The sequence below is a fragment of the Hibiscus syriacus genome, unplaced genomic scaffold, assembly GCF_006381635.1.
Source record: "Hibiscus syriacus cultivar Baekdansim isolate YM2019G1 unplaced genomic scaffold, ASM638163v2 tig00003041_pilon, whole genome shotgun sequence".
In the NCBI taxonomy this organism is placed as follows: domain Eukaryota; kingdom Viridiplantae; phylum Streptophyta; class Magnoliopsida; order Malvales; family Malvaceae; genus Hibiscus; species Hibiscus syriacus.
The window spans coordinates 4,429,540-4,453,525 of NW_024061960.1; the positions used below are offsets into that span (position 1 = coordinate 4,429,540).

Here is a 23,986-nt window from a genome sequence, read left to right on the forward strand (position 1 = left end):
ACACGTAACTCAAAATATATGTAAGTATATGTATATATAGGGTGAAAACTTGCCACTGCACATATGATAATCATGCGATCACTTTTGATAAATACCAACAAAAATTTGAAGGATTTACCCATGTGCCTCACATAGTCTCTGGACTGAAATGTTATGGGAAGTATAAAAGTACTGATTCAACACTCTTGGATCAGTTCTATCTGCAACTGGAAGGAAGCTGAATATTGCGCCACCACGGTTGTTGATCACAAGAATTGTAATAGGTTTTCTCAACATCCTTAAAATAAATAAAAAAATTGAAAGTTAAAACCACTTCATGGTCAGCATGAAATAAATAATAATAAATCGGTCTTGTTATAGAACTATTTTAGAGAATGGAAACAATGTTTCTGACAACCAAAAGCATTGTTGAAGTATAAAGATTTAACAGTAAAGAGTTAACTGACAAGACTAATGACCTTATACATGGGCAGGATTATTTGTGTTTCTAAATTGTTGAATAAAGGATCTAATATGAGCAAGGAGAACAAAGAATATTACCTCTGTTTCAGAATTGCCAAGCCATTTGTATCATGAAGGAAAGAAATATCTCCAACCATACACAGCACCTAAACATACATATAAATATTTATAAATAACCTTAAAGTGCAACGAATATAGAAACAAGAAGAGAAACTAAACACAAAAATATAAGGCATAGATAGGAAGAGAAAAAGAAGCAAGAACTTATCAAAGATTTCCCTGGTTTCCCATGAAGTTTTAGCATCATTAATTATGGGAAAAAGAAAAAGAAAACTAGAGAAGAAATCTGCTTATGGAAGTTCAAAAGTTTTGCTAAGTTTTCTATCTTTACGAAAGATGTCATTCTAGCATCCAAATCAACAAAAGGGGGGAAAGAGTAAGAAATAATAGTACCATAAAGAACAACACTCTACCAGAAGTAATACGTATAAGTGCTTCAGAATGTCAAAAGGATTAAAGTGAATACATACTCGCTTATTGCATCCAACAGCAAAACCAACAACTGTGCTGAGCAAACCATCAATTCCACTAGCACCTCTATTTCCAGCAACCAATATCCCCGTACATGGTAATTCTGTATTTAAAATCATATCTGCAACACTGTGAGTATCACTTCTCCAATTGTATCCATACATGTCAGCATCACGTATTACCATGCTGTTTCCAATAAAAAGAGCAGACTCAAATGAAAGTGCCTCTGATATTACATGTGCAATATAAGGTTCTGACAAAGAGTGTTCAGCAAAAACTTGAAATGATATCTCCTGTCCAACCTACAATAGATGGCAAGTGTACTTCAGAGGTACAGTGGAACACAAGGATGACAGACCCTAATATCATCAATTTTCAGAGAAACAAATTATCAGTAATTTTGGTAGGAAGCAATAAAAAAAAACATGTATCTCATTTAGCATACTCGTTTATCCAACATGGGATGCAGTCATATAACATCCATTCTAAATAAGGAAAAATACAAAAAAAAGGATGAAATCACAAGATACTGTAGAGTTTCCTCTTTGGACCAAAAAAAAAATGAAATTCAAGCTAAAGCATAGAATAAAGATGAATGTGTTTAAATGCTCTGAAAAAGGGGAAAATATTGAATTAAATCAGGCCAACAATTACAGAATGGCATAAAACTTTGGCAACAAGTAGCCATGACAATACAATACCATCATATACAAAGACTATTCTACTTGCATTTTCAAATTTCATTTGGTACCGAATTGCTGCCAACTAGATAAACCAAACACAAGGTGCAACCATATTCAATGTATCAATTCATTTATCTTAGTTATTGATAAGAAAAATATAAATCGAAAAAAAAAGAATAGACAACAGACGATGCATTAAAATGCTCCACACACAGATAAACAGAACATTGAGAGAATCACAGCCTTATATCAATACCATCATATTCAACGCTCGTAGATAATCATGCCATTTTCTGCTTCTATGTGGAATTTGGGCTTTCAGTAAAATATTAGCAAATTCAATGGCAGAGCTCTGGATTCTATGTGTTACAAAATGTGAAGGATCATGACGATTTGGGTGATCGTTAACCAAGATATATGAGCACGGGAAACATTTCACCAGCATCTGAGAAATTCGCTTGCTTGTAATCCGACTCCCAATCTGCTAAGAAATAAGAGTCAGAAGAAATCAACAAAAAAGGAATATAAAATCATGAATGACTTGGTATCCCTTGCCATATGAAAGGGTATTAAACACTGTGAAAGAGGAAAGGAGTGAAGTCCCACCTGAACAATTACATCAAACCGGACCAAATCCCTAACTGAATCTGAGAGCAATACATGGTCAAGATAGTCAACAAAAACAATGTTCTCTTCAACTTCAGGAGAGGAAGACAACAACTTTCTCAACCTTATCCCAGACAATATGTCAGCCACAACAGGCCATTGAAGGTATTTTGCCACATGAAGAACTGCCCATATCTCATCCTCTGTAGAGATGGCACCAACAAGTAGGAGCCCTTTGTTAGCCCTTTGAATTTTTTCTAGAACCTCTTTCATTTGGCCTTGTGTACCATTATTACATAAATAAGAATGCTGCACCATGATATATTTGGTAAATGGTTCAGCATTAGACATCCAAGTATCTAATCCTTCCAAACAACTTGATTTCCATTTTTCTGGATTATCATCTAATGGCTCCCTAAAAGGACAGTTAATATGAACAGGACCAATTGGTGGAGATGTTGCCCAGTGAAGAGCAGAGTCCAGTGTGGTAAGCACCATCCGAGCAGGGTTTTGATCAGTGGGAGGAGGAAGACTGAAGAAGAACCTTACAAAAGAACCAAAATGATTCACCTAGTATACAAATTAACACAGAAATGTTAACAAACAAGCAAATGGACATATATGTATATGTATGTATAGCGTAAAATATTGTGTACGATCAATTGTGATACAAGCAAATATAAAATAAATTCTAATATATAAAATATGGCTGTATGTGTCTATAAAAAAACAATATATTGAAACTATAAACAACTGCGATACAAGAAAATACAAAACAAATTTTGAAATACATTATTTCAGTTTCATTTCACCTGATTGATTGATTGGTTTGCTCCACAATCCAGAAGCTCTGGAGGACGATCTGCTGAGAGTATCAGAAGGGGTACAAAGTCCTGGCTGGCTTCAACCACCTTAAGTATGACAAATGAACATTACTAGTACGTAATTTTTCACTACAATTTGCAAGATAGAATGTTACAACAAGATATGAAGTGAAAACCCTAGAAGCATATTGATTAACTAAACCATGGAAAATTATTGATCATATGATGTTCCTTGAATGACACAACACTTTTCATAGATGTTCATTGAAACTTACAGCAGGAAAAAGATTTGAAACTGCAGTTCCTGATGTTGTTATAATGACTGCCGCTTTCTTAGACCCTCTTGAATACCCAATAGCATGAAATGCAAGTGATCTCTCATCAAAGCATGAAATACAGGCTATTAAGGGATGAGCAGAAGCAGCAAGAGCAAGGGGGGTTGACCTCGATCCTGGAGCTACACAAAAATACTGCAATGAAGAATTATCAGGCAGACGCAGCAGAATATAGACATATCTGACTGATGGATAAAACTCACCGTCAAACCAAGGCGAGAACATTCTTCAACTATTAGTGATGCCCAAACAGCATTGATATTTGCACAATCTTGAATGGAATAGGTTGTTTCATTGGCATGATCCAACTGACAATAAAAAAGAGATACAAAACTTTAACAACCATCATTCAGTTTGCTTATTGCAACGTTCTATAAAGGTCCTATTATCCAAATCATTTGCTGCATTGACTTTTGAAAACAAGCACATTTTGTGTTATTATCTAATTTATCTTTGATACAAGGTAAAATTGCAGATGATATTGATACCTCTATTTGGGTCGACTAATCCTAAAAATAGCAGTTATATTCTATTTCATGAAACCTCAAAACTATTAATTTCATGTACTTTATTTATTTTTTTAATAAGATTTGAAGGCCTCGTTAAAAGCCCCCTTCTTGATTAATGGAGCTCGTAAAGAAGCTCCTTACTCAGTGGAAGGAGGAAAAGAGTGCCTTAAGATTTCATAAAACAAAAAGAAAGTTACAATAGAAATACAACACGCCAAAACACCCCTTACAGGAACTAAAAACCATAATACAACCGTAAACAACAACACAGAAATCAGCCTATTCCAACCTTAGCTAAGGCATCAGCCTCTAAGTTAATTGTCCTAGCAACCCATCTAACAACACCCTCAAAAGCTCTAAGCCTATCAACTATGTCTTTAACAATAAAAGCATACACATCTGGACATAAATCAACATTCTTAATCCATCCACTGTCACTCTGCTATCACTCTCGATAATCAACCGATCCTTAACAATCCCTTGAAAAGAGACAAAGAAAGATAAACCCCTTTGAATAGCTTTAAGTTCCATCAGTGTAGGAGGACCGAACCAAAAGGCTCCTTGAAAGAGCCTAAAATCGAACCAGAATGATCTCTTAAAACGCCACCAAGACCACTTTTCTTCCAGTCACAGCTAGTTGCAGCATCAACATTCAATTTAATGAAACCTTAGGAGGAGGGAACCAAGGGATCTTAGATAAAATCACTTTATTGTATGATGAACAAGAATCCCCTAGGGAAGGATCAAAAATGAGATAATCCTTAGGGATAGAAATCTCCTTATACTTTGCTAAAAACCAAGAAGCAAGCCTAAATCTTGCTAAGAAAAATAATTCTGTCTGATCTAACTTCCCCCCTTCAAGCACTATATCATTCCTGACTTTCCAAATGGTCCAGAGAACAACCCCTGGGATAAATGACCATATAGCAGAATTAGTCTTCAAGTCATCCCAAGCTAGGAGAAAGATCTTGGCATTTGCGTGAAAAACAAAACTGAGCCTCCAAAACTTCATAAATTGATTCCATAAGGACCACACAACTGAACAAGTAAAGAATAAATGTGTGGAAGACTCCTCCACCAACTTACAAAGAGGACACAAAACATCTTCAATACCCTGAACCCCTCTTTTATGCAGTTCATTCTTAACTGTCAGTCTCTGAAGAACAACTTGCCACATAAAGGACTCCACTCTTGGAGGTAGCAAACCCCTCCAAATTATATTTTTCCAGAAATAAACCTCCTCCGAACCTGAAGAACACAACTAACACAAGAGCTAACAGAATACACACCATCCTCATTGCCTTTCCATATCAAAACATCACTGGAATCCTTAGAAAGAGAGTAATTTGAAATGATAACCATTAGATTAGACCATTGTTCGATCTCTCAATCATTTAAATTCCTTCTCACTTGAACATCCCAAATCCAACCCATAGATCGATATTCACCAAACTCACATAATTTGCCAATCTTGTTTGATGAAATTGAAAACAGTCTAGGAAAAATAACTAGGAATAGATAATCCAAAGCCCAACTATCTTGCCAGAACCGAATGAACTTTCCATCACCAACTTGAAAACTACACAAATTTCGAAACTTAGAGCCGAAAGGGTCATCTTTGAAATAGTTATTCACCATTGATCTCAAAATCCATGAAGCTTAAGGTGGAACCTTTCTGTCAAACAATAACAAGGATGAATCAATATTGTATTTGCTGCACATAAATTTCCTCCAAACAGAGTTTCTTTCATTAGCAAACCTCCAAGACCACTTCCCTAATAGCGCTTTGTTCATGTTGTTGAGATTCCAAACATCTAAACCTCCCTCATTCTTTGATTTACACACATTGGACCAATTAACCCAATGTATCTTGTTTTTTCCATTACCCCTCCCCATAAGAAGTTAGACATGATAGATTTGAGGGTTTTGTAAACCAAGGCTGGAATCTTAAACATCAACAGAAAATAAGTAGGAAACGAGCATAGGACTGACTTAACCAATACCAATCTTCCTGCTAATGAAAGAGTAGAAGCCTTCCAACCAGCTAGTTTCTTGTGAAAATTTTGAACCACCGGATGCCAAAGGGCTGATGAATTCCTATTAGCACCAAGGGGAAGTCGTAGGTAATCTGAAGGAAAGGACCCAACTGAACAGCCAATAGACTCTGCCCACTCCTGAATAACCGCTTGAGATAAGTTAATTCCAAACAATTTGCTTTTCTTTAGATTTAACTGAAGACCAGACATAACTTCAAACACTCTAAGAACCCTTTTCACATTCAAAATCTGCATCTTTGAAGCTCTACAAAAGATGATAAGATCATCAGCAAATTGCAAATGTGATATATTAAAAGACCAGTCCTCCCTACCTATAACCATTCCAGAAAACAACCCCTCAGAAACTGCCTTCAGAAGTAATAAATTAAGCAGTTCCCCTACTAAATTAAACAGCAATGGAGAAAGGGACCTTTGCCATTGGGAATTCCTCAGAGGGAACTCCATTGACCAATACTGAAACAGAAGCTGTAGTAACACATCTCCTTATCCAACCATTCCATCTGGATCCAAAACTCATCTTCTCCATTACCTTAAATAAAATAGGTCAATCAACTGTATCATAAGCCTTCTTGAAGTCAACCTTGAAAACGCAGCCCTTGAGCCCTTTTTTCCTCCAAAAATCAATTCCCTCGTTAGCAATGAGAGAACAATCCAATATTTGACGACCAGGGATGAAAGCAAATTGTGTCGGGCTGATGATGTCTCTGATGCAACTCCTTAACCTCCTGGAAAGACACTTAGATAAGATCTTGTATATCCATCCTACTAAGCTTATAGGTCTATAGTAATCTAAACCTCCAATGTTAGAGCCCTTGGGAATAAGGGTAATGAAAGTATGGTTGATATCACCATGTTCCCAGTCTTTCCCCAAGTAGAAGTTGTGGAAAAATTTCAGAATGTCTTCCTTAAGGACAAACCAGAACCTTTTGAAAAACCCCAAATTTAATCCATCTGGCCCCGAAGCTTTGTTGTTGTTACACGACTTTAATGTCTCTCAAATTTCTTCCACAAAATATTCTTTTTTTAAAAGTAGACTTTGCTCCAAAGAAATCCTAGAAAAATTCAACCTTATATCATCTACTTCCAAGGTAAACCGAACATTAAAGATTTTAAAAAAGTGATCCCTAATAGTGACCTTGATAATAATCGAGTCTTGGATAATATCTCCCTCAACTCTTAGAGAATTCATAGCATTTATCTTTCTTCTAATTGAAGCACAAGTATGAAAAAATCTAGTGTTTCGATCCCCATCATATACCCACTTCATTCTGGAATTCTAATGCCAAATCTTCTCCTCTATCCTGTGAAGTCTCCATAATTCTGATCGACAGTCATTCAACTCTGCTGCTATCCCATTATCGGATTCATCTTGCAAATTATGGACCTCCTCCTCTAATTTGTGAATATTCCTTTCTAATTCTGTAATTGATGCTCCTGGAAACTAATTTCTCTTCCCAACCCACCTTTTTATGGCTAATTTCGAGCTCTTCAGAATGCTCAAAATTCCAGCTTTCCTCTGCTTTTTCTTGCAATCTGAAATCATAAAACTAACCACTTCCTCAAAACCATCTTCCTCCATCAAATAATTAAAGAGTCTAGAAGGTTTTTTAGCCCAATTAACTCCTCCATTCTCAAGCATTATAGCATTATGATCTGACAAAGACCTGGGAAGTAATGATTGAACAATATCAGGAAAAGCAACCAGGAATTGACCTTCCACCAAAAACCTATCCAGTCTTACAAATGTGGGAATATCTTGGTTATTACACCAAGTGAACCTACCTCCATTCACAGGTAGATCAATTAATCCTGATTGTTGAATAAACAGACTGAAAATCCCCATTGAATTTATGTTCTGAGCTCTACCAACTTTCTCATCCTTACACAAGTAAACATTGAAGTCCCCTCTCACACAAACAGAAAGACTCTGTCTAAAAATGAACAAGCTTAACTCTTCAAAAAAAAACTTGCTTTCTCATCCTCTACTGAAGGACCATAAACATTAATGAATCCACATCTAAATTGAGTAGAACGGAATTTTCCTGAAACAACAATAAATCTCCTATTAATATACTGATTTTCCAGCTCAAACACATTATCATCCCAGCAGCATAATAACCCCTTGAAGATCCAACCGCTAGAGACTCAATAAAACCTTGAAGAATATTCAACCCTCTTCTTCTAATAAAAGATCTTTGTATCTTCTCAAATTTAGTTTCTTGCAACGAAAGAAAAGAAGGAGATATCTTAGAGACTAATCTCTGAACAACCCTCTGTTTCTCTTTTTTTCCCAAACCCCTTACATTCCATGAAATTATGAATAATTTTTCCTTCATCATTAACACTTCAACAATCTGAATGCCCCCATAAAACTCCTTAATTGGCCAGATTCAAGCATTTCTCCAGATTAATGATTTTTTCCAAAAAGACTACCTTCCCTTGCTTGAAGGAAACCCCCATTAGCTTACTTATTTGCCAAGTAACTAAAGCTTCCTCCAAAAGACCCGAAAAAACTTAAGAGGAAGCTTCCCTTGTTCTAAGGCTTCCCTTAACAGAAGTCTTTTAGCTCTTCTATTCAAAAATCCAAATTTATAATTAGAACTCTCTTTCTGAAAACCATCCTTCAAACTCACTATCCAATCTTCTAACAACTGATATTCTATCCGTGCTAGGTTCCACACTGCCATGGATGTTCGAAACTACTGACAAACTAACTTGTTGGACTGCTCTCAAGATCTGTTCTTTTGCCTTTAGAATGTCTAAAGCTTCTTCTCTAACAGGTACATCCTCTGGAATTTCAGATTGAATTGATCTTGAAATAATAGTTCTTTCCTTCTGCAAGCTTAAATCCCCCTCTGTTGCAGAATTAAAACCCTGGACATTTCGAAACCAAATGTTCCTCACCCTAGACCTTCTATATACTCTCTTGTAACTTCTTATCATCCTTCTTCCCACCGGAGCACTTTTCATAGATAAAGAATCTGATGAACGGTTTTGCAATCCACCCCTCATGCTTGTCACATTAATACCTTCAACAAACCCCACATTTACAATATTTGATTGCTGGAGTCTCTAACCCGATATCCACTGCTAACTCGAAATGGGTATTCCCCCCTTTTTTTGCATCCTTTGAGCTGTTTGAAGAAGACAAACACTGCTTATGACTTGAAAATCTGAATCCAGTGAGTTTTAACGCTGGGCTAGCAGGAATTAATTTTGTAATTGGAGAATTGGACTCACTACTCCCCCCTGATTGGGCCTGATAACTTAAATTTGAATTATTCAAATTTATAATGCCCAACTCTGCATACTCTACATTTTTACCACTTCCAAAATTTAGAAAATCTAACATCCCTTTATTAATGCCTTTCCCACCCTTGCTTCTTCTTGGAATTTGATTTCCTCTACCATTATCAACAAAACCTGATGCACTCCATTCTCAACAAAACTGGCAGCAACTCCATTTTCAACAAAAACGGTAGCAACTCCATGGTCAATCCACTTGTCAACTTTTTTGCGGGTATCCTCAACCAACCGAACAATGTCTTCCTTGTTAGATGAGTTTAGACTGTCAGCTTCTACCTTCGATGGCTCTAAGGTATTGTCTCTTCCATCGGAATAATTTTCCGGCGAAAAACTTGGAAAAAAGCTGGAAAAAATAAAAGTCGAACCCAACTTAATTTTCACCTTGAAATATCTGCCATACGACCCTAAGGTAATCACTTCCGGGATGTCAAAAGGGCTAGCCACCCTGACCAGAATTTTCACTGTCGTGAGATCTTCCTTGTTCTTAGTCGATTCCTAGATGCCTTCCATTGTCCCCTACCTCCCCGCTAATTTTTCCAGGAAAGCCTCTTGCCAATAAAGTAAAAGAACACCATAGAGCTCCACCAAACAGAAAGCCATTGGCACACCTACTTCATTCAACAAAGGTGCCAACAACCATAACATCTCACTCTTTTTCATCCAAACCTCCTTCATCTCCTCATCTGATTTGAATGTGATAACACAAGATTTCCAAACATATCCCCAACTAGCTATATGGACTTTATTTATTTTATTCCTGCTTCTTTGGATTAACAAACATTACTTATGCAATTGTTTATGTTTTTCATTCCATCTAACAGAGCACAAAACACAAGCTATGTTGTAATCAATTCTTTACTTAAATGAAGCAACTGGTAAACCTTGCAGTTATATTCCATGAAATACTGTTGACGCAACCATGTGTTTGCACAAAAAAAAAATTGATACTGATATAAATTGTTTGTCCTCCTTGCACTTGGCATGTAGAATATCAGTGATATTTTTCTTCATATTCACACAGTGACGGAGCTACGTTTATCCCTCCCCCCGCCCCAAAAAAAAGGTTCAACTACATCTTAGGCTCGTAAAGGTTTTGAAACTATACAATAAGTCTTGGCCTCCTTAAATTTTTGGTTTTAATAACTTCTTAGGTTCTTATTGGTTTTAAAACTAGGTAATTTAAGCTCTAACCATCATTTGTTTGGTTTAAGTACTTCTTAGGTCCCTATCAATTTTGATATTAGGCAAAATAAATAATATCCTCAGTCCTCACTGTTTTCAGTTGAATACTTCTTAGATCCTTGTCAATTTCAAATTTAAGCAAATTAAATCTTAACCCTCAAATTTTAAATTTTGGCTTAACGATTAGACATTGACCCCTTTTTTTATTACTATTTGTATCCCCCAATCCAAACAGAGTATTTAAAAGACTGTATTCAAGAGTAACAAGTACAAGTATTATACCATGTTGCGGGCAACACCAATGGTAGGTGAAAACTTGAAACAGAATTGCATGAAAGAAAGTGCCCCTATCTGCAAGAAAATTTAGTACATAAGGCCATTCAGGAAACAATTAATTTTTTAAGTAAGGACAATAAACACACTCAAAGCAAATTGGGTTATGAAAAATTAAATATAAATGATTACCAAGAAAAAGGAGTTACCAGTTCCAAGGTGTAAGCTTCAAAAACCCTTCCGCCAAACGAGATATTCATATATGCCTAGTAAAACATTCTGATCAATAATAACACCTAAATAACATTGATATGATCCTCAATTGTGTTCCTTCCTAGGGACAAACTCAGAAAAACATACAAGGAATTTTGCTTTAAGATATAAATCAAAATCATTTGTCTTCGCTCTTCAACATAAACACCAGAAAGGCGGGTAACTATAAAGACAAATAATTACAATAAAGTTGCTTAATGGGAACTCTCCTCTACATGGGCAAGTTCATTAAATTTGTATAATCAACTTTGTTCATACAACTTCTCTTAATTCTATTGTTTTAGATCCAATTATATTATGGCATTTTCGTCTTGGTCATCCAAACTTTAATCATCTTGCAAAACTATTTCCACACCTGTTTAATAATAAAAAACCAAAGACCTTTTCCTGTGAAATTTGTCACCTAGCCAAACATACTTGCCATGTATATCCTAGCATCAAATGACAAATATACATCTTCTCATCCAGTTCCCATAATACATACTGACCTTTGGAGACCTTTATGTGTCAAAAATATTAAGGGCTTCATTGGTTTATATCAATTGTTGATGATCACTCTAGAACTATCTGAACCTTTCTCATGAAAAACAAATTTGAGACAGAGTACATTCCTTTTGCACTATGATTCATACCCAATTTCAATGCCACATCCAAATCTTAAAATCGACAATGGGAGTGAGTATTTTACAAAAACTTTGGGGACATACTTTAAAGAAAAAGGAATTATCCATGTGAGTTCTTGTGTCAATACACCTTAACAAAAAAAAGTAGCCGAAAGGAAAAACCAAAATTTATTAGAAGTAGTCATGTCTCTAATTTTCACTAATAATGTCCCTTTACATTTATGGGGAGAAGCCATTTTGACTACCACATACATGATAAATAGGATGCCTAGTAGAGTGTTGAAATCCCATAAACCTCACGAAATCCTCCTCCGAAAATTCCCCCATGTTAAGTCCTTTTCTGTTGACCTTTCCCTTGAAATTTTTGGTTGCACCACCTATGTTCACATTTACAAACATTGTCACACCAAACTTGATCCCAAATCCATAAAATGTGTGTTCCTAGGGTAATCTTCTAATCAGAAAGGATACAAATGCTACTCTCCTGTCACTTATAAACTATATAATTTCATGGATATCACCTTTTTTAGCATCAACCCTATTTTGCCAAAACTATAATTCAGGGGAGGATTCAAGGGAATTTCAGTTTTACGACAGCCTTCAAAACACCAATCCAAGCAGATTCCTCCTTCCTCTTCAAAATCTAAAACCACCCAACCAAAAATCCATCCTCTTCAATACCAGAAAGCTCACCTTGTTCAACACCTCCAAAATAAACACCATCCCTCACTCAACTTGACACCAATCAAGAACTTTTTGGCTATAATAGGAGGGGACGACCTACTTCAACCCTAGAAGGTATCACACATGTCAAGAACTGTCAAGAACCTAAACTGGAACCTCCAAATTGTCCATTGCTCATAGAAAAGGAGTTCGAAAATGTACTAATCATCCTATTGAGAGATATATAGCCTATGAAAAACTGATGCCATCAAATAAAGTTTTCACTACATCACTTGATAGTATACTGATTCCAAAACTGATTCAAGAAGCCTTGAAGATTCCAACATGGAAAAAGGCAGATGGAGAAGAAATTAAAGACTTAGAAAGCAATGGTACTTGGACTACAAGGGAAGAAAATAGAGGGATGCAAGTGGATTTTCACACTAAAAAACAAGGCAGATGGAAGCATTGAAAGGTTCAAAACAAGACTCGTGGCAAAAGGGTTCACTCAATCATATGGGATTGATTATCAAGAGACATTTGCACTTGTTGCCAAACTGAACATGGTTCAAGTACTACTACCATTAGCAGTAAAAATAGAGTGGTCTTTATATGACATCAAGAATGCCTTTTTAAATGGGAATCTCGAAGAATATGTGTACATGGAGATACCTCCAGGCATAAAATGTCAATCAAATGGTTACAAAGTATATCTCTCCATGATCTAAAACAATCTCCTTGTGCATGGTTTGACTGATTTACTAAAATAGTGGTTACTTATGGATACAACTAGTGTCAAGTTGATCATACATTGTTCATGAAAACCTCCACAAAAGGTGAAAAGACTATTCTCATTGTCTACATTGATGATATCATTATAACAAGAGATGACATGGATGAAATAATCAAGCTAAAAAGGTTGCTTGTTGTTGACTCTGAAATCAAAGACGCTCTCAAGTACTTTCTAGGGGGTGAAGGTGGCTCGGTCTAAAAGCAGGAATTTTGATATCTCAAAGAACGTATGTGCTAGACTTGTTAAACGAGACAGATATACTTGGGTGCAATCTAGTAGAAACTCCCATGAATCCTAATCTTCAATTAAGGAAGAGTGAAGAGGGAGTTCTGGTCAACAAAAGATCAATACCAAAGGTTAGTCAGCAAGTTAATTTATCTCACATACTAAACTAGCTATTTCATACTCGGTAAGCATCGTCAGCCAACATATGAAAGATCCACGTGAAGAACACCTAAAGATTGTCAACTAAATCCTAAGATACCTAAAAATGACTCTAGGACATGAATTACTTTAAAAATAATTAAAACCATGAGGTAGAGATATTTATAAGTAGTGTTTAAGTTAAACTCTTAATCTTTACTTATATCTAAAACTATCTTCTAATTTGTAGAAAACATTACTCCTATTTTATCTAGGTCTCTAATTCATGTATATAAAAATCCCATGTACCCTCTTGTGTAAGATGTAATTTTCCTTTGAATAAAAGTATTTCAATTCTTTCACTATCGGAAAAATCTGGTTATTTACATGGTATCAGTCACCGGCATCGATACCAGTCTTGCTGTTGCCATCGTTTGTCATTATTTCGATCATCAGTGTGCTTTCAGTGCACTGTCGTCCTCCCAATCGTAAAATCCCATCAATACGTCGTACCCATCACCGCAACAAACCCTTCGCAAAACCGTTTTTTCTGGCAGCGCCACCCTCTTCACAACACAGCACCTTCGCAGCGCCGTCCTCCTTGCTGCACCACCGCAGTGTTGCTCAATTAAATCGCCGCACCTTTTGCAGCGTCGTCCTCATCGCAGTGTTGTTCTCTTCGCATCGCAGCACAACCCTATCGCAAACTCATCTTCCTTGTTGCGCAATCATAGCGCTACTCTCCTCACAGTGCCACTTCTGTCGCGCCGCTGGTCTAGCGCTGCCCTCATCATAGCGGTAGTCCTTCCCCGCTGTTTGGTTACTATTCAGCCAGCCCGGTCTCCCCGTAAAACATCCTTCAATTCCTTTTCTCAGCATTTTATGGTGTTTCCTTCATCTAATCTTCCATCCGAGGCTGAAAATTCCATTATCCAGCCGTTTTCTTCCGACTCGGTTTCCTCATCCATTACATGTCATCGTCTACATGGTGAGAATAACATTGTCTAGTCTCAATCCGTGCGTCTGTTCATCACTAGTCGCCGAAAACAACAATATCTCTCTGATAATATGTCAGTCCCCGATCCCCAATACGACACTTGGCACACCGAGAACACCACAATCATGGCGTGGCTCCTCAACTCTATGCTGCCTGACATTAGTGCGAACTTCATGCTCTACACCTCTGCCTTGGAAATCTAGAATGCTGCCAAGGAGACATACTTCAATCAGGAAAACTCATCCTCTCTGTTTGCCATTGAATGTCGGATCAATGACTTGAAGCAGGGCGATCTTACTATTACGGAATACTTTACTCAATTGTCTCGCTTATGGCAGCAAATTGATCTATTTGAAATTCCCGCTTGGCAAACCAGTGTTGATGCCAAACTCTACAAATGACTACTTGAAAAACGACGTATTTTTCAATTCCTGTCGGAGCTGTCTGTCTCTCTTGAAGATGTTTGTGGCCGGATTCTGGGCATCAGACCTCTTTTGTCTCTTCGTGAGATGTTCTTTAATGCTTTCGCCATCCGTTGAAAGTTTTGCCTTGAATACTCATTCCTCCGGTGACACCCGTGTCAAGAAAGGCCATCCTTGGTGCGATCACTGTCGGAAACCTGGTCATGTTCGTGATAAACTGTCTAATTTTCTATTTGTTCCAAGTTTGACTTGCAATTTTCTTTCGATTAGCAAATTATCTACCAATTTGGGTTGTACTTCTCATTTTACTCGTGATCATGTGAATTTCAGGATTTGACCTCGGGGATGGTGATTGGCAATGTTAGGCGTCGTGGTAGACTCTACATCCTTGACGCTCCTTCTTACGCTCCCGTTCCAAACCACTCACTCACACCATTTATTTCTCCCTTTGTTTCAATTTCTCCTACAGATGCGGCTGCCGACATTGTGTTATGGCATTTTAGGTTAGGTCACCCAAGTTTTCCTTGTCTTGCAAAATTGTTTCTCAAATTATTTATTAATAAAAATCTCGAATCATTTTCTTGTGAAATTTGTTCTCTTGCAAAACACATTCGGAGCTTTTATCCTCATTCTCCATCCCGCTCATCTAAACCTTTTTCCTTAATTCATAGTGACATCTGGGGACCTTCACGGGTTACGAGTTTACATGGAATTCGTTGGTTTATTACCTTTATTGATGACCACTCTTATACCACTTAGACCTTTCTTATGAAGGACAAATCTGAGTCTTCTATCATCTTCAAACGCTTCCACAAAATGGTTGAAACACAATTCCAAAGTTCCATTGGCATCCTTAAATCTGATAATGGTGGGGAATACCTCTCTCAGCGTTGGGATCTTTCTTCCAGGAAAACGGAATAGTCCACCACACTTCCTGTGTCGACACTCCATAACAAAATGGGGTCGTTGAACGTAAAAACCGTCATCTTTTTGAGGTAACCCGAGCACTCCTTTTTTCTTCTAATGTTCCGAAATACCTTTGAGGTGAGGCTCTCTTAACAACTTCTTTTCTAATCAATCGTTTGCCTAGTAAGATTATTGCCTTTAAGTGTCCACGAGATATCCTTTCCACTAAATTCCCTCATTTCAAACCTTTTACCCCTTCTGTTCTGCTTCGTGTCTTTGGTTGTACTACCTTTGTCTATGACCATAATCCTCATAAATCTAAACTTGATCATCGGGCAATTCGGTGTGTCTTTGTTGGTTATTCATCCCATCAGAAAGGTTATCGTTGTTACTCTCCTTCTACAAAACGATTCTTCACATCTATGGATGTCACTTTTCAAGAGCATAAACCATTCTTCTCAAAAACCGAAATCCAGGAGGAGAGTGAGTCTGAATTTCGATTTTTACTGATTATTACTGAGTTACCCATCAGTCCGTCTTCTAATGAAAGAACTACCACTCCACAACCTCTTAACACTGCCACATCTGATAATGAAAATCAATCTATAAATCCCATCGACTCTCATAAAACACTCAGGCCATCTACCGATATTCTCACCTACACAAGATGACCCAAACAAGCCCTACCTTCCACGCCGCAGCCAATGCATTGTCAAGAGCCAGAACCGGGTTTAAATCCATCGACAGATAAAAGAGATGATGGCCAAAGTAAGTTGGATGTGGTAATTGATACTAGTGAGTTACCAATTGCTCAAAGAAATGGAGTTAGACGATGAAAAATTAATTGATCAGTAAATTTGTTACTTATGGGAAACTAATGTCTGGTTTTAATACTTTCACAGCTCAGGTTGATCATATTCGCATTCCAGAAACCATAGAGGAGGCATTAAAAAGTCCTGAGTGGAAGAAGGTAGTTGAAGAAGAAATTTCAGCTCTAGGAAACAACAAAACCTGGGTCATCACTGATCTACCTAAAGACAATAAACCAGTAAGCTGCAAATGGGTCTTTAGTGTGAAATTTAAGGCAAATAGAAAAATTGAGAGATATAAGGCTAGACTTATGGCAAAAGGGTTCACTCATACTCATGGAGTTAACTATCAGGAGACATTTGCTCCAATTGCAAAACTCAATACTGTTCGAGTTCTATTATCCTTGGCAGTAAACAAGGATTGGATACTTCACCAACTAGACGTGAAAAATGCATTTCTCAACGGCAATCTTGAAGAAGAAGTTTATATGCAAGTTCCACCAGGAATTCATTCAGGAAATAACTGGGTATGTAAACTACTGAAATCTTTATATGGTCTAAAACAATCACTTAGAGCTTGGTTTGATAGATTCACGAAGGTAATATTACAAGACAACTACAAACAGTGTCAATCCGATCACACTCTGTTTGTAAAAACTGCTCCAGATAAGAAGTCAATCTCGATTGTCTACGTTGATGATATCATCATCACTGGTGATGACTTAGTAGAAATCGAAAAGTTGAAGACTTTACTAGCAAAGGAGTTTGAAACCAAAGACTTGGGAACTCTAAGATATTTCCTAGGCATGGAGATAGCAAGATCACAGCACAAGAAGGAATTGTCGTAAATCAAATAAATTATATTCTAGACTCACTTTCTGAAACTGGAATGACTAATTGTAAACCCTCGGAAACTCCTATGGAAGTTAACTTAAAATTGAGTAAAGATGGAAACCCGATAAACAAGGAACATTATCAGAGGTTAGTGGGTAAACTCATTTATCTATCTCTAACTAGACTTGGCATTGCTTTTCCAGTTAGCATTGTTAGTCAATACATGAATGATTCAAGAGAAGAACATCTGAAGGCAGTCAATCGAATCTTAAGATATATAAAGATGACACCAGGACATGGGTTGATTTTCAGAAAACATAAAGACAGAACAATTAAAATCTTCTCATATTCAAGCTGGGCTGGAGAATTAATAGATAGAAAGTCAACCACAGGATGTTGCTCATTTGTATGGGGAAACCTAGTAACATGGAGGAGCAAGAAACAATCAGTAGTCTCCAGGAGCAGTGCAGAAGCAGAATATAGGGCGATAACACTCGGGATGTGTGAAGGAATATGACTTCATAGACTCTTAACCGAACTAGAGATGTGCGACAACAACTATTTTGAACTTCAAAGTGACAGCAAATCTACGATAAACATTGCAAAGAATCCGATGCACCATGACAGAACAAAACATGTGGAGATCGACAAACACTTTATTGCAGAAAAAGTAAATGGCGGAACTGTAAAACTAAACTACATCTCTTCACAAAACCAACTAGAAGATGTATTGACCAAGGCACTTCCAAGGATTACCTTTGACGAAATTACATCCAAGCTGGATCTTCACAATATTTACTCCCCAGCTTGAGGGGGAGTGTAAGTAGTATTTAAGTTAAACTCTTAATCCTAATTTATCTCTAAAACTATCTCCTAATTTGTAGAAAATATGACTCCTATTTTATCTAGGTCTCTAATTCATGCATATAAAAATCTCATGTGCCCTCTTATGTAAGATGTAATTTTCCTTTGAATAAAAGTATTTCAATTCTTTCACTATCGGAAAAATCTGGTTATTTACAATATTCACTGATGCAAACTACACTGGAGAATTAACTGAAAGGAGGTCTACAAGTGGCTATTGATCTATTGTTTGGAGCAATATAGTAAGATGGAGAAGCAAAAAGCAATCCATAGTCTCAAGAAGTAGTGTGGAGGCTAAATTTCAAGCACTTGCTTCAGGAATTTGTTAAGGAAAGTGGATTCAGACACTATTAAAAGAGTTAAAGGTTGATTTAAAGGATCACTTCTAGATACAAAGTGATAATCAATCAGTCATAAGCATTGCTAAAAATATTGTTCATCATGACCAGACAAAACATGTGAGATTGAAAGACACTTTATTTCATAAAAAGTCAACAATGGAACTATGAAACTAAATTATACTCCCAGCTTGAGGGGGAGTGTGGAAAGCTGTTGTGATTTAAAAAACTATTAGCAAATGATTTTTTTTTTGTTTATATTTTTAGAAGATAAGTTCTCTTAGGAGATAAAGGTTAAGAGAGAGACACCTAGTTAAATTCTACTTTTGTAATTCTCAACCTATAAAAGCAGGCTGGTTTTTTATTTTTCAAGTAAGAAATACGAACAGAAGTTAGGTTTTCTTCATTCGAAATTTCCCTTTCTATGTTCTTGGAATATCTCTTCCTTTCTTCTTAGAATATTAACACAGTTACGGATTACCATGTGTAAGTCTAATTTGCTGTAAGCAAAACTGGTCATCATCCTCAAATAAGCAAATAAAAAAAATGAAGACATAACTTGAGAAAGGAACAGGAAAGCAAAGTGGAGAATGCATACCATTTGCATAGTGTTGTCCTCGACCACATTAAGTTTTCTAATGACAGCTCTTACACGTCCAGAGTGGCATCTCTCCGTAGTGGGCCAAAAATGAGAACTTGCCTGAAGAAATTCAACATAAGGTATTTTTAAACAAAACTTTAAAAACGAACTGAAAGTGAAAAACACAAGGACTTCAGGAAAAATATTTCAACCAGATGAAGAGCAAATAAAGCAAGGTTTCAACAATTACCATAGACCTGAGGTGCAATTACATTTGTAACTTTAAAATCAAGCAAACATATCTTACATGAAAAACCAAACATTCAACTTAAAATTTCTTATTTTATTCATTTAGTCAATTTTTTTACAACGAAACATAGAACGAAAGATAATTATGGGCACTAGTTTAATTTTGAGAACTGTGAATAAAATCTTATAATTTCCTAGCAAAGAAAAACCATAAATGTTTCCTGTAACAAAAAGTTTGAGGGGCATTGTACAAGTTCCATACTATTAAAAGTCTATAAAAACATTTAGGCTTCATGGTTTAATTAGTTTTATGATCTTGACATCAAAATATCACGCCAATTGGCATTCAGAATTCATCATCCTAACAGAATAATGAACTGAAAGTAAGACGCAACATGATAAGGCATAGGAAGTTATGAGAACCTGATAAAAGGCTGATTCATAAGAATGAATGGCTTGCTCAAATGTACACGAGTAAGAATCACACCATGCCAACGTGGCTGCTAAAATAGAGATATCAGCATGCTCATCTAACTCAATCTGATGAAACAAATGAAAACCGTAAATACATGCAGCACTTTCAACAGAAGTTTGGCAGTGATCAAATAACATTTGACTTAGGTTATCAATGACAAAAAAAGAAAGTTATATTAGCTGCATTAAAATACATGCTAACTACTAAATGCAAACAAGCTTACCAGAGGAATGAAAAAGTAAAAAGAACCATCCTTTTTCTTCACAGAAGACAATTCAGTGTTGAAATTAATATCCAGAAAACCATAAGTAGACATAAGGACCGAATCATTCGAAAGAAATCTGCAAAAAAAGCTATAGTACATTCTTTACGTATGAATTATTTCAAAAAGAATGTTGAAGTAAATAATAAATTCCTTCAGCTAATCTAACACAACTAGAAGAACATTTAATAAAAAATGCATCAAGGAAAAAACTAACCTTCAAATTCCAAGTTACAGGAAAATAAGAATTCAAGACATTAAACTTCAGGGTTCAATTTTCTTCGTTTGGTTTTACTTCATACTCCAAGGAGATCCTTTAGTAGTGGGACAGCGTGAGGTACATTCATACCAAACATGAAATTTAGAGTGGAACCAAATACTAATTTTCCAGGTCAAACAGGACAGAGACACTAACTTCCTAGGAGATTAAAGCCCGATAGATTAGAGCATGGCCATTTTCTGGTTACTTCATCACACAAGAGTTCTCATTTTATGAATTTTGCAGCATAAATCTAATGTACGGATACTATGTCCATGTGTTTTATATTTTTCATAAAACAATGAGCTTTGCAACAATAATTACTAGAAAAACTAATGAAGGACCGAAAGGCACCTTAACAGAATCATTTCATTCAAATTGATATCAAGAACATTAAGACCTTTAGGAAAGCTGTTTACTAACAAAAACATTAAAAAGAAAATAAGAGGAAACACATGTAAAAAAAAAGAATAGCGTTAACCTCTTGGTTGAACTTAGTTCTCCAGGGACACAAGAAGAGTTTGTAAAGGAAATAGCAGTTCCAATTCCGAAAACTCCACGAACTGCGTTCAAGTATAATGATTTACATGTCGGGCTGGCTGTCTCCTTAGAAAGAAAAAACAAAGGAAAAACACCAGAAGACTCTGGTTGAGAGCAAAACCAATTTAAAGCTTTTGCACTTGGGGGCACAGCAACCTGCAAAGACAACAGTTGCATTGCATTGATTCTAAAAAACGAATCAAAAGAAGAAAAAAAATAATTAACAATGTATTTTTCAAAATCTAGTTTTTCATAACCTCCTGACAAATAAAACACTTCAATTACGTAAGTACTAATTCACTGGAAAATATACTTATATCAAACAAATCAACATACCACAATTTTATCGAGAAGACATAACGTAATTCATAAATGGAGTTTCTTTTCTCATTGGAAACCACATTGAGATGCAAATTCGATTTTAAAAATGGAACTTCAAATGAACAGAATCGCATTGTACTTATGTAATCAAAATGGAAACATGATGTTTTTACATTCGTAATTCGGAAAGGAACAACAATTATGTCCATGCTATTCTATACTCTCAATGTCAGTAAAACTCTTGTGTGTGATACCTGAAATCTCAAAACTCCACTAGAAGCACGAGGAGGATTAGACTTCAACTCCTCCACAGCCTCTTTAATGCTCTGTAAACCATGCTCAAGTGTCAAAGACGGAGGCAAAGTGCGCGTAATGCAGGTCTCCACCACCAATTCACCATCTTCCACTCCGGTAGGATCCATTACGGGACCATCAAACCTCACCACATTGACCATCTAATAAAATCCCAACAACACGAAACCATCACAGCCCATTTATTAACCAACTATAAGCTAAAATAATATTAAAAAGAAGAGGAGGACGTTAAGGAAACACCTTAAGATTGCAGGAGAAGGTATCATTTTTTAGTGGGAATCCTGGGAATTGGATTGCTTTTTTGGCGCGAAAAACATGGTTTTTAAGGTGGGGTTTTGGAAGTAAGGATGGAAATGGGATGGGAAGATTGTCTATTAGTAATAACATTAGAGATCTTTTGGAGATTTTATGGAAGCAGGTAAGGAAGAAATGTTTTCAGATAGAGTCAAATTTGAAGATGAAAACGAAACGGATAGATAAGCAAAAGTAGCCTCGGCTTGGCTACACGGCTGAGCTGGGCCGTATTCGGGCTTGTTTAGGAGGCTGAATGGCTGTTTAGTCTGAATAAAATGGACTTGTGATATTGATCAGTACCAATACTTAATAAAAGAAAAATTAGCTTCATATTATCCATATATAATCAAATGTTATACGTAGAGATAAATAATTTATATATAAATATTAGTTTTTTATTATTTTATTATTTTATTTAATGATTAAATATAAATATAAAAAACATCACTATAATAAAATTAATGGTAAAGTACACAAATGGTCCCCTGCTATAAAGTGTTGCTTTGTTAAGTCTCTCGACTATTAAAAGTTATAAAATGATCCTATGACAATAGAGAATTACTTCGTTGATTCCCATGACTATTAAAAATTATAAAATGATCATTGATCATTCATATGTTCCAAACTCGTCATTTTCCGTTAAAAACTGACGATCTTCTGAATTGGACGTTAATCTGCCGAATAGGATATGATAAAATCATATTTTAATAATGATGTCTACTGACATCGTCGTTGCTTTCAAGCACTGGCTTGACGACATAATGTTTCAAGCACTACCTCGTTGACATAATGCAAACAGAGAATCAATCCATAAAATGTAACTCAAACAGTTTTGGGATCTGATTTTATCGTTTTCCGGTGAGCATGTTAACGTCTAGCTTAGACGACCGTCAATTTTTTAACAGAAATAACAAGTTTGGAACATATGAATAGTCGGATGACTATATTGTAAGTTTTAATAGTCAATGGACTCAACAAAGCCATACCTTATAGTCAAAAAACCATTTTATAACTTTCATTAGCCGATGGATTCATCAAAATAGCGCCCTATAGTCGGTGACCATTTTGTGTACTTTAACCCAAAATTAATTGTTAAAAATGTTATAATAAGTATGGAAAGAATTCACGTTATTGGTTAATTACATAATATTCCATCATTAATGAAGTAATTAGAAAAAAAATGAGGTAAATAATGTTATTTATTGTCGTTATGTAGTGTCACGAGACTAGACTTGAACCTAACAATCGTGCGGCCTTGGGCGTTAATGTATGGGTTGTGTGCCTAAGTCAGCCTTTGTCCTTGAATGATCAAGGTCTCAAAACTGCTCGGAAAGAATAGGATGGATTGAATCGATATAGATAAAGTAGTAGAATGCTTGAGAGAAAAACGACAATAGAGAGTTTTAGCCTCAATGTTTCGTGTTGGTAACTATTTGCTTTTATAATTACCAAAGTTCTGTTACAACTGATGGTGTCCTAATTAGACTCTAACTCTATTTACTCTATCAACTATGATTAAAAAGCTTATTCACAAGGCAAAGTCCTAACATAACTCTATGTATACCTACATATAATGCAGAGTCCCAATTCAAATTCTACATTGGATTCTTAAGTCCTAACCCGACTAATTTTACATTTACTTAATGACTTGAGTCTCTTGGATGTGATCCTCTTAGATGACAATAAGTGCAACTCAATTTTAGGAAGGTTTTGTGGTTATGGCGTGTAGCTCTATACTCGTCATGCTTTTGAGTTGTCCAAATCGTTTTCTTTTTCTGGATGCAAAGGGAGAAACTTTATTGTGCATTAAAACTTAGAAAGTAGTCAAATAATGGAAATCTGGTGGATGTGAATGGATTAATTTCAGCTTCTTCTTATCATATTACAAATTTATTTTAAAAAGATTAAAGCATTGTAGTGATAAAACCCGGAAAGTGGGTTGTTTGTGAGTTGCTTTTGTAATTTGATGTGATTACTTTCAGCAATTTGAGATTAGTACACGTGAAAGAATGAAATGTGATCTATGCTTCTAGCACTC

At 36.0% G+C, this 23,986-nt stretch overlaps 1 protein-coding gene across 1 annotated transcript in view; it reads right to left on the reverse strand.

The window, feature by feature from the left end:
- The window catches only part of LOC120173346 (protein PHYLLO, chloroplastic-like), a 29,942-nt gene extending 7,862 nt beyond the window's left edge, over positions 1 to 22,080 (reverse strand). The window contains exons 1-16 of the mRNA XM_039180542.1: positions 21,895 to 22,080; positions 21,594 to 21,794; positions 20,960 to 21,174; positions 20,181 to 20,298; positions 19,906 to 20,022; positions 19,252 to 19,353; positions 10,978 to 11,034; positions 10,778 to 10,846; positions 3,645 to 3,749; positions 3,382 to 3,576; positions 3,095 to 3,193; positions 2,283 to 2,852; positions 1,933 to 2,157; positions 993 to 1,295; positions 541 to 608; positions 119 to 277 (exon numbers count right to left, since the gene is read on the reverse strand). Of these exons, the coding sequence (XP_039036473.1) occupies positions 119 to 277; positions 541 to 608; positions 993 to 1,295; positions 1,933 to 2,157; positions 2,283 to 2,852; positions 3,095 to 3,193; positions 3,382 to 3,576; positions 3,645 to 3,749; positions 10,778 to 10,846; positions 10,978 to 11,034; positions 19,252 to 19,353; positions 19,906 to 20,022; positions 20,181 to 20,298; positions 20,960 to 21,174; positions 21,594 to 21,794; positions 21,895 to 22,041 (2,750 nt within the window). The 5' untranslated portion in view covers positions 22,042 to 22,080. The remainder of the gene's footprint in view (positions 1 to 118; positions 278 to 540; positions 609 to 992; positions 1,296 to 1,932; positions 2,158 to 2,282; positions 2,853 to 3,094; positions 3,194 to 3,381; positions 3,577 to 3,644; positions 3,750 to 10,777; positions 10,847 to 10,977; positions 11,035 to 19,251; positions 19,354 to 19,905; positions 20,023 to 20,180; positions 20,299 to 20,959; positions 21,175 to 21,593; positions 21,795 to 21,894) is intronic.
- Positions 22,081 to 23,986: the final 1,906 nt, after the last annotated feature.